Here is a 12,253-nt window from a genome sequence, read left to right on the forward strand (position 1 = left end):
GTGAACAAAGACAGTTTTATTTCCCTTTTCTCAGTTTATATACCTTTTATTTCCTGTTCATGAGCTGTTGCATTAGCTATAACTTCCAGTATAATATTGAATGTGAGTGGTGAGAGGGGACATCCTTGCCTTGTACTTGATTTTACTGTGAAAGCTTCAAGTTTCTATTAAATATGGTGTTAGCTATAGGGTTTTCGTAGATGTCCTTTATCAAGTTGGGAAAGTTCCCATCTATTAAAAGAGAGTTTTTATTATAAATGAGTTTTGGATTTTATCAAAAGCTTTTTTCTGCATCTATGATAAGATCATGTGATTTTTCTCTTTTAACCTGTTGATGTGATGAATTATATTAATTGATTTTTAAATGTTGAACCAGCCTTGCATACCTGGGATAAATTGCTCTTGGTCAGGGTGTATAATTCTTTTTATACATTGCTGGATTTGATTTGCTGCTATTTTGTTTATGATTTTTACATCTATGTTCATGAGAGATATAGGTCCATAGTTTTCTTTTCTTACAGTGTCTTTGTCTGGTTTTGGTATTAGGGTAATGCTGACTTTATAGAATGAATTATAAAGCTTTTCCTCTGTTCATATCTTCTGGAACACATTGTAGAGAACTAGTATAATTTCTTCCTAAAATGTTTGGTTGAATTCACCAATGAACCCATCTGGACTTGGTGCTTACTGTTTAGAAGGTAATTAATTCAATTTCTTTAATAGATTCAGGCCTATTCAGATAGTCTATTTCTTCTTGTGTGAGTCTCAGCAAATTGTGTCTCTCAGGGAATTGGCCAACTTCATCCAGGTTATCAAATGTGTGGGCATAAAGTTGTTGATAGTATTCCTTTATTATTCTTATAATCTAATAACATCACCTCAAAATATGTAGAGCAAAATTTGATCCGAGCTACAAGGGTAAGTATTCAAATCCACAATAAAAGAAAGAGTTTTTTACACAACTTTCATTAACTTATTAGAAAAGAAGACAAGAATTCAGGAAGGATATAGAAGAATCAAATAATATTATAGCACACCTGACCTTTTCCAATGCACATGGATTATTTACAAAAATTGTCCTCTCATGAAGATAGCTGAGAATAGGAAATTAAATAAAATAATTTAAAATGAAGAAAAGCAGACAGCTGCATGAAAAGCAATGAAGTTAAAACACACCCTCACGCCATACACAAAAATTAACTCAAAATGGCTTAAAGACTTAAATATGAGACAGGACACCATAAAACTCCTAGAAAAGGACATAGACAAAACATTCTCTGACATAATCATACCAATGTTTTCTTATGTCAGTCTCCCAAGACAATAGAAATAAAAGCAAAAATAAGCAGATGGGACCTAATAAAACTTATAAGCTTTTGTTTTCACAGCAGAGGAAAACATAAACAAAATGAAAAGACAACCTACAGACTGAGAGAAAATATTTGCAAATGTTGTGACTGATAAGAGCTTAATCTCCAAAATATACAAACAGCTCTTACAACTCAATAACAACAACAACAACAAAACCCAATCAAAAAATGGGCAGAAGACCTAAATAGACATTTCTCCAAAGAAGACATACAGATGGCCATTAGGCACATAAAAAGATGCTCATCATCACTAATTATTAGAGATATGCAAATCAAAACTACAATGAGGTACCACCTCACACCAGTCAGAATGGCCATCAGTAAAACATCTACAAATAACAAAAGCTGGAGGGGATGTGGAGAAAAGGAAACCCTCCTACACTGTTGGTGGGAATAAAAATTGATGCAGCCCCTATGAAAAACAGTATGGAGGTTCCTCAGAAAACTAAAAATAGAGTTGCCATATGATCCAGCAATCCCAGTCCTGGGTATATATCCAAACAAAACTATAATTCGAAAAGATACATGCACCCTATGTCTGTAGCAGCACTATTTACAATAGCCAAGACATGGAAACAACCTAAGTGTCCATCAATGGATATTATCCAGATGAATGGATGAAGATATGGGGTGTGTGTGTGTGTGTGTGTGTGTGTGTGTGTATGTATTACTCAGCCATAAAAAAGAATGAAATAATGCTATTTACAGAAACATGGATGGACCTAGACATTATCATACGAAGCAAAGTAAGTCAGAAAGAGAAAGACAAATACCATACGATATCACTTACACATGGAATCTAAAATACAACACAAATGAACATAGCTACGAAACAGAAACAGACTCACAGATATAGAGAACAGACTTGTGATCGCCAAGGGTGAGGGGGAGAGGGAAGGGAAGGATTGGGAATATGGGATTAGCAGATGCAAATTATTATATACAGAATGGATAAACAACAAGCTCCTATTGTATAGCACAGGGAAATATATTTAGTATCCTGTGATAAACCATAATGAAAACAAATATGAAAAAGAATATGTATGTATAACTGAATCACTTTGCTGTACAGCAGAAATTAACACAACATAGTAAATCAACTATACTTCAATAAAATTTTTAAAAATAAATAAAATGAAGGGAATATAAAGATAAGAACAGGGCTTAAGGTCTCTGTCACATATTCTTGTGTGTATGCTTGTTGTTTTGTTTTGTTCTGTTGTTTTGTTTCATTTTGTTTTTAACAACATTTAAAAATGTAAAAATTATTCTTAGCTCGCTGAGCCAAACAAAAACAGGCCATGGGTCAGATTTGGCCAGAGAGTTTTCATTTGCTGACTCCTGCTATAGATCATCATTAAAATGATCATAAAAGGATATTATGAAAAACTTCATGCCAATAAACTTAAAAATTCAGATGACATGGACAAAAACACAAGTTACCAAACCAACAGAAGAGTAGAAAGCCTAAGTTGTTTTACAACTATCAAAGAAACTAGATTGTTAATTTAATTCCTTTCCACAGAGAATAACAACAGGTCCAGATGGCTTTGCTGGTGAATTCTACCAAACACTTAAACAGACTTTTCTAGAGAACAGTAAACGAGGGACTATTTCCCATCATTTTTGAGGGAGCTTAATAACCTTGATATCAAAACATGACAAAAACATCCTGAGAAAGAAAAATTCCAAGCCAATGTCACCCAGAACAGATTGAAAAAAATCCAAGTAAAATATTAACAAATAAAATTTAGCAAAATATAAAAATTTGGGTTTATTTCAGGAATACAAAATTGACTGAACAGTTAAAAATCAAGCAATATAATTTATCACATTAATGGAATAAGAGAAAAATCATATGACTATCTTAATAAATGGAGAAAATATTGTGATAAAATTCACTATTTATAATAAAGATTCTTAGCAAACTAGGAAGAGAAGGTAATTTCCTTATTTCAAAAACAGTATCAACAAGATATACACAGCAAGCATTAAGCTTAGTGATGAAATGGTGAAAGCTTTCCTACCTGGAACAAGACAAGTATGTCTGCTATCACCACTCCCATTTAACAATGAACTGAAGGTTCCAGACAGTGCAGAAAGGGAGCATAGCTATTACAGAAAAAAGAGAGAGAGAGAGAAGGAAAAAGAGAGAAAGAAAATTGGAGAAGGAGGAAGAGATTGGAGAGGAAGAAATAACACTTTCATTATTCACAGATGATATGTGTGTGTATGTTCATAGAAATTCTGAAGAAGGAATGTAAAATGGTACAGCCACTGTGGAAAACAGTATGGAGGTTCCACACACATAAACATCACACACATACACACACACACACACACACACACACACAAATAGAACTACCATATGATCTAGCAAATTCCACTTCTGAGTATATATCTGAAGGAAATTAAATCACTGTCTCAAAGAAATATCTGCAGAGTATTGAGTTCCCTGTGCTATACAGTAGGTTCTTATTAATTATCTATTTTACCTGAAACTAATATAATATTGTATGTTAATTATAATTCAATTAAATAAATAATTTAAATAATTTTAAAATAAGTAAATAAATAAAGAGATATCTTCACCCCCTATTTCATTAAAGCATTATTTGCAATAGCCAAGACATGGAAACAACCTAAGTGTCCATGAAAGGATGAATAAATTTAAAAACATGATATATATATATAATTCGGTCATAAAAAAGAAGAAAATCCTGCCACTTGCAACAATATGTATGAACCCTGAGGGCATTATGCTTAGTAAAATAAGTCAGGCAAAGAAAGACAAATACTGTATGATCTCACTTACATATGGAATCTAGAAAAGCCAAATTCATAGAAACATAATAGATTGGTGGTTGCCAAGGGGTAGGGTGAGGGATGAATGAAGGTGGTCATTTATAAGATGAATAAATTCTGAGATTATAATCTACATGGTCACTTCAGTTAATAAGACCGTACTGCATATTTGAGAGCAGCTAAGAGAGTAGATCTTAAGAGTTCTCAACACAACACAAAGATTGTAACTATGTGAGGTAATGGATATGTTAACTAACCTTATTGTGCTAGTCATTTATATATATATTTATATATTTTGTATATATTTATATATTATATATATATAGGAAATCATCACATTTGTACACCTTAAATTTACACAATGTTATATGTCAATTATATCTCAGTAAAGCTAGGGGGGGAAGAAAGAAATTCCAAAAGAATTACAGGTATTTAGCATTAACAAGAGAATTCAACACAGTTGCTATTTAAAATACACAAAAGCATTTCTTTTCCTATCCCAGCTCATGAAGTCATGTCTCCTATTATCTTCTAGAAGCTTCAGATACACACAAACGCATTTCTTTATATCAGCAATAAACAGCTAGAAAATAAGATTTTAAAATGATACCATTTATAACAAAACTGAAAACATCCAACTACCAAATATCAAATCTAACACAAGATACACAGGATCAGCAGTGTCATGAAAGGGCAGCAAAGACCCGCGAATTGAGGGCTCCGCTGTTTGCGTGCGAGGCGTTTCTTCCCAGAGCAGTTGGGAAGTGAGAGGCGTAAAGAGAAATTTTTAGAAGATAATTCCAGAATACTGTTGACCAGGAGTGTGGGTCACTTCGACTGGAGCAGTAACTGTTGATCAGCCGTCTCCAGGGGACTGTGGGTCTGAAGCAGTAGCAGGAAAGATGTGGCCCTTGGACCTGGACGAGGTGGAAGCACCAGAGGAGGTGGATGCGCTGGAGCCGGAGATGGATTTGGAGCAGTTCCTGCTCCCGGGTATCAACCAGCTGCTGGAGGACATCACGGAGCTCACCCGAAAAGCCAGGAGCACGTGTCTGAGGACCAGGAGCAAGTTGTGGGAGATGGACCATCTGCTCATCCAGATAAAAACACAGGTGGAGGCCTCGGAGGACAGCGCCTTGAATGGGCGTCCCGGTGGGGAGACTGCCGACAGAGTATGGCAGTTGTGTGAGAAGGCCAAGGAGATCGAAAAGGTGGCAGAGATGTTGGTCGAGCTGGTCTGGCGGATGGAGAAAAGTGAATTGTTCTGAAGGAGGGTCTCCAGTTCACTGCTAATGGACTCTGGTCAGCTGATAAGAATGGGCCGACACCTCGAGGAAGCTAAAACAGCTTGTCATTTTCTCTGTTTTGTTTTGTATGTTTTTTACCCCCATGTAACAATCTCCCTTAGGGTCAGTGGTTGGTGACCTCCATAGAGGTTTAGATTGTCAAATATATTTGGTTCTTGAAAAACAACTTTTGTTTGAGAAATACTCAAATAAGGAATATGGAGCTAAATCAAAAGTTGTTTTAGTGGTCAGATTTATTTTGTTCCTTTGCTGTGTTTTTTAAATGTTGGGCAAGGCCCAACATTTGCTGTTACCCATGTGACAGCATTGTTTCCTGGAATCTTGGAACATTTGAAGACTTGGGGTCAGAATCTCCCCACTTTAGAGGTGCAGTAGAAGGCACCACTTGGATGTAGCTGATCAAGAATGTAGGGATGAGGGACTTCCCTGGTGGTCCAGTGGTTAAGAATCCCCCTTCCAATGCATGGGACACGGGTGTGATCCCTGGGTGGGGAACTAAGATCCCACATGCCTCGGGGCAGCTAAGCCTGCATGCTCTAGAGCCCACAGGCCACAACTAGAGAGCCCGTGTGCCACAACTACTGAACCTGAGAGCTCTGGAGCCAGTGTGCCACAACTAAAGAGAATCCCGTGTGCTGCAACGAAGAGCCTGCACGCTGTGACTAAGACCCAGTGCAGCCAAATAAGTAAATAAATATTTTTTTAAAAAAAAAGAATGTAGGGGTGAGACTGCTTTGGAAAGACTGGGAAGAACTAGAGGACAGTTGGAAGATGGGTCTGGATATATTTTGGAACTTTAATTCCTCTGTGAGGCAAAAGAGAAGAGCTGTGTTTTGTGGCAGATTGTCTTGTGTATATTGTGCAACCTGACAGGTGACCCTGAATGACAAGGAAGCTGGAATAGGGAATGATGGGAGTACACCTGACCAACTAATACCCCCCCAGATTACAGGGGTTTCAGAGTATCGCATCAAAGAGACGATCTACAAAGAGCCTTGAGAGGTTGGAGAACGGAGAAGGCATCATGAGGGCCCACAAAGTCCTTTCTAGTTCATCAGGGTAGTAGACCTGACTGGGATTTGAGGACAAAATCAAACATCTAATAAGTGGTCATTTGCCTTGAAAAACAAAGACCTAATAAAATAAAATTTTTTAAAAAATAATTTTTTAAAAAATAATTTTTTAAAAAATAATTTTTTGGTCCAGATGACCAAAGCCTGTATGTGTAATAAAAATATCATAAATAAATTTCTTTTGAAATGGAAAAAAAATTAAAAAAAAAAAAAAGACCAGCACCCGGGGTGGGTGGAGCTGCAGGCGCAGTGCATGGGGGCTGAGGCAGGGGGGAGGGGAGCTGGGGCCCCTGGGGCCGCAGTGGCAGCAGTTGGGGACCGCCCCCCAGCTCAGGAAGGGGGCCGAGGGACCCTCCCCTTGCCAGTGGCAGTCATGAACTCCAAGGTGGGGAACCTGCCCCCCTCCCCCATCATCCACCTGGTGTACAGGAGGTGATGATGCTGACAGCTGACCCACCTGATGGCATCAAGGTCTTTTCCAACGAGGAGGACCTCACCGACCTGCAAGTCACCATCGAGAGCCCTGAGGGGACCCCAGGCACCAGAGGCCTATTCCGTATGAAACTCCTGTTGGGAAAGGACCGTCCTGCCTCCCCACCCAAGGATACTCACTGACCAAGATCTTCCATCCGAAGGTGGACGCCAACAGTGAGAGCTGCATCAACATGCTCAAGAGGGACTGGACACCAGCTGGGCATCTGGCATGTGCTGCTGACCATCGAGGGCCTGCCCATCCACCCTGACCCAGAGTCCACCCTCGGCCAGGAGGCTGGCCCCCTGCTCTTGGAGAATTAGGAGGAGTAGTGCGGCTCACAGAGATCCCTCAGGGCGCAGGCAGGCTGAGGCTTCCACTGCTGACCCCATGGCCCCTGGGGGCCCGGGAGGGGCCGAGGGTCCCATAACCAAGAAGCAAGCGCCTCCTCCCTCTCTGTCCCCCCCCCCCCCCCCCCCCGCACACCCTGGCCCCAACTCTGTCTGTAAGTTATTTAAATTATGGCTGGGGTTGGGGAGGGCATGGGGGCACTGGGACCTGGATTTGTTTTTCTAAGTACAGTTGGAAAAGCAAAAACAAATAAACAAACAAACAAAAAAACTGCAGAAATCTGTAAAACATTACCGCGAGACATTAAAGAAGACCAAATTAAATGGAGAGACATACCATGTCAATGAGTATAAAGATTCGCTAATATAACGATGTCAGTTTTCTTCAAGCTATTCTATAGATTCAGGGCTATCAGAGTAAAACCCCAATCAGTTTTTAAATTTGGTTTATGTATGTATCATATTAAGTGTATGTTGATGTTTATGTGTGTGTATTTGTTTTGTTGTTGTTGTTGTTATGGAATTCGAAAGCTGATTCTAGAAAATATATTAAAATGCAGTGGACTAGCCTGATTCTAAAATGGAAATTAATGGAAAGGCAATGGACTAAGAATAGTGAGGGTACTCTTGAAGAAGTTCATGGTGCGAGAACTTACTCTACAAGACGTTGATAATTTCCCTGATGTGACAGTAATTGAGACAATATCATATTAATGAAAGGATAGACAAATAAAATAATGGGATAAAATCAAGACTGTGCATATATAGATTCCTGAATGACTAAGATGACACTTCCAAACCTTAGGCAAAGCATAACTTTACAATAAATGTTGTTGAGAATATTGGCTGTCCCAATAGGGGGTTGCTGGGCGTGGGGGCAGGTGAAAATGGACCTTGAACTCAATTACATATGATTCAGAAAAAACAGCTCCACATGGATTGCAAGGTTAAATGTGAAATACAGAACTCTGAAGCTTCTAGAAGATAAGACAGGAGAATATTTTCATGACCTACAGTAGGAAAAGACTTTATAAACAAGACACCAAAAGCATAAAGGAAAGATTTGTAAATTTTACTGTATTAAGTTCTTCAAGACACCAGCAAGGAAGTACAAAGTAAGCCACAGAGTGAGGGACAATATTTTGAATCACCTAAACAATCCTGCGATCAACAACAATAACAATAATAAAGTCTGGCAACCAAAAAGGAAAATGAGCAAGAGATTTGAACAGCAGCTTCACAAAATATGATAGCCAATAGCCAATGGATATATGAACATGTGAAAGGAACTCAACTCAGGGGAAACGTAAACTAACAATAAGTGAGATAACACTACTGTGATAAGAAATATATATTTGGTTTCTGCCCTCAGTTCCTGACACAGAGTTCCTAAAACCCTGTAATTTCCTGAATAATAGGAATAACAGGAGCATTTTTTGTTATAATATTTGGACTAAGTCCCTGGTTCCTGACACAAGAGTTTCTAAGACCCTTGGAAACTCCAGAGTGATAGGAGCATTTTATCACATGCTAATGAGATGACTGTCACTGGGATCCCTGGTTAGCTTCATAATGGGAGCTAGTCCCCAGAAGGACCAAGGCATGATTAGAAACTTAGAAATTTCAGTCCCACCTCCACCGACCTCCAGGGAGGGGAGAGAGACTGGAGTTTGAATTAATCACCAATGGCCAGTAATTTAATCAGTGATGCCTATGTAATAAACCTCCATAACAACCCTAAACAGCAGGGTTCAGAGAGCTCCCAGGTTGGTGAACAAATGGTGGTGCTGGGAAGGTGGCACACCCAGAGAGGACATGGAAGGTCCACACCCCTTTCCCACACCTTGCCCTATGTACCTCTTCATCTGGCTGTTCATTGTATCCTTTATAACATCCTTTATAACGAACTGGTAATAGTAAGTAAAGTGTTTGCCTAGGTTCTGTGAGCCATTATAGCAAATTACCAAACCTGATCAGGGGGGTTGTTGGAACCCCCAAGTTTTAGCCAAGTAAGACAGAAGTATGGATAACCTGGGACCTTCTACTTGCAATTAGCATCTGAAGTGGGGGCAGTGTTGTGGGACCGAGCCCTTAAGCTGTAGGGTCTGTACTAAATCCAGGTAGTAGTGTCAGAATTGAATTAAATTGTATAACATCCCGTGGGTATCCACAGAGAATTAGAGAATTTCTTGGTTTGAAAAATCCACACATTTGGTGTCAGAGGAGTTGTGAGTAGAGAAAATTTTCCTTTAACTACAAAACCCATCAAAACAGCTAAAATTTAAAAGACTGATAATAGTAATCATTGAGGCAAGTAGAGGGTAGCAGGAACCCTCATTCACTGCTGCTTGACAAGTGTATTAGTACAGCCCCCTCAGAAATGGGATTGGCAGTAGCAGCAGAGTTGATTACAAGCACACCCTAGGACCCAGCATTTCCAATCCTAGGAAGAGAGAAAAGAGAAATGTGTGTACACGTGCACCAGTAGACAGTAGAATAGTGTTCTTAACAGTATTATTTTTTCTTGCCTCAAACTGGAAATACCCAAATGCACACTAAGAGTAAAATATATAAATAAATTTTAGATATATACAATCGAAGACTATAAAAGAGTGGAAATGAACCAACTACCGCTACAATCAGATCCTGGGTAAATTTCACAAATATCTTGAGCAGAAAAAAGCCGGTCATGAAAGCAGTTATACTGTAGGATTCCATTTACTATAAAATTCAAAACAGAGCTACAGAGTTTGGGGATACACTGGAACTGTAAAGCAAGCGAGGAAGTGATTACCATAATTGCCAGGAGGAGATGAAGGGGACATGAGAGAGGCTTTGGAAGTGTCGGTGAGATTCTGTTTCTTGATCTGAGTGGTGTTTACATGAGGGTTTGCTTTGTGATAAATCATTAGGGCACACATTTTTGTTTTATATATTTCATATATGCTTTTATATATGCTTTTTTCAAACTATCTTTTGAAATTTAATCAATTTAATAATAATGAAATAATTAATTTAATATTAATTTAATAATAATAGGGTTTTTAACTGAGATATAATTCATATAATATTGTATTCATTTTAGGTGTACAACATAATGATTTGATTGATACATGTATATATTGCAAGACGATTGCCACGATAAGTTTAGTTAACATCCCTCACCTCAAACAATTACAAATTTTTTTCTCGTGATGAGAGCTTTTTCTTTCTAATATTTATTTCTTTATTTATTTGGCTGCGCTGGGTCTTAGTTGCTGCATGCTGCATGCATTATCTTTAGTTGCAGCATGCGGGATCTTTAGTTGCAGCATGCTAACTCTTAGTTGCAGCACATGGGCTCTAGTTCCCTGACCAGGGATCGAACCCAGGCCCGCTGCGTTGGGAGCGCAGTCTTAGCCACTGGACCACCAGGGAAGTCCTGTGATGAGAACTTTTAAGATCTACTCTCTTAGCAACTTTCAAATATACAATACATATTGTTAAGTATAGTTGCCGTACCATACATTTATATCCCCAGGACTTATTTATCTTAAAACTGAAAGCTTGTACATTTTGACCACCTTCACCTATTTTGCCATGCCCTCCCCCAACCTCTGGGACCATCAATCTGTCCTCTGTATCTATGAGTTCAGCTTTTTTTTAAGATTCCACGTATGAGTGATGTCATACAGTATTTGCCTTTCTCTATCTGACTTATTTCACTTAGCATAATGCCTTCAAGTTCCATCCATGTTGTTGTATATAGCAGGATCTCCTTGTATTTTTTTTTAATTTTTTTATATTGAAGTATAGTTGATTTACAGTGTTGTATTAGTTTCAGGTGTACAGGAAAGTGATTCAGTTATATATATATACATATATTCTTTTTCAGATTCTTTTCCCTTCTAGGTCATTACAAAATATTGAGTATAGTTCCTTGTGCTATACCGTAGGTCCTTGTTGGTTATCTGTTTTATAAATAGTAATGTGTATATGTTAATCTCAAACTCCTAATTTATCCTTCCACCCACTTCTCCCTTCGGTAACCATAAGTTTGTTTTCTATGTCTGTGCATCTATTTCTGTTTTGTATATAAGTTCATTTGTATCCTTTTTTTTTTAATTCCACATATAACTGAGATTATATGATATTTGTCTTTCTCTGTCTGGCTTACTTCACCTAGTATGATAATCTGTAAGTCCATCCATGTTGTTGCAAATGGCATTATTTCATCCTTTTTTATGGCTGAGTAATATTTCATTGTATATATATGCCACATCTTCTTTATCCATTCATCTGTTGATGGACACTTAGGTTGCTTCCATGTCTTGGGTACTGTAAATAGTGCTGCAATGAATCCTCATGTGTGTTTTAAATTTCAACATTTAAAAGCTTAAGGAAACGTTCAGCATGAACCAGTGGGTGGTGTCCAGTGACACTGCTACTTGCAGCCAATGTCCTGTTAAATTCAGCCCTGGTCTTTTTTATTGTGCCTTGAATAATCTTACATTACAGCCCAACACAACAATCCTTACTAAAGGCATCATGGCACTGATTTAAATGAAGGACTTTAGAGTTTTCTTTTTACGAAAGGTGAATTGTAAGGTTGTCAGAGAGAAAGAACAGCAACCATTTCAAACCACATGTAAGCTTTAATTTAACTCTCTTTGTTAAAAAAATATATATATATTCTCTTGCACTATTCCATCTATGGACCCTCTAGGACCTCCATTGGAGTGCTCTGCTTCCCATAGAACTGTCAATGTGCGCACACATTGAAAAACACGAGGGAGCCAGGTACAAAGATCTTCACCCCTATGGAGCTGACCGAATTATCCTGTACCACAGAGCTCCCAAGCCTTCCTCGACAGTCTTTTAATATATTGGCTTTCAC

General features: G+C 38.3%; 1 protein-coding gene and 1 pseudogene across 1 annotated transcript; both read left to right on the top strand.

Annotated features, from left to right (window-relative positions):
* Positions 1–5,077: 5,077 nt before the first annotated feature.
* LOC118902038 (MORF4 family-associated protein 1-like) lies at positions 5,078–5,443 on the top strand. Its single transcript, XM_036865919.1, has one exon. It carries the CDS (start codon positions 5,078–5,080, stop codon positions 5,441–5,443), a length of 366 nt encoding a protein of 121 aa, XP_036721814.1.
* Positions 5,444–6,928: 1,485 nt separating this feature from the next.
* LOC118902627 lies at positions 6,929–7,359 on the top strand (annotated as a pseudogene).
* The last annotated feature ends 4,894 nt before the right edge of the window (positions 7,360–12,253 follow it).

The sequence above is a fragment of the Balaenoptera musculus genome, chromosome 10 (genome assembly GCF_009873245.2).
Source record: "Balaenoptera musculus isolate JJ_BM4_2016_0621 chromosome 10, mBalMus1.pri.v3, whole genome shotgun sequence".
Taxonomy (NCBI): Eukaryota; Metazoa; Chordata; class Mammalia; order Artiodactyla; family Balaenopteridae; genus Balaenoptera; species Balaenoptera musculus.

Excerpts from the sequence above, each read along its gene's own strand:
- LOC118902038 (XM_036865919.1), top strand. The coding sequence starts at position 5,078 with ATGTGGCCCTTGGACCTGGACGAGGTGGAAGCACCAGAGGAGGTGGAT.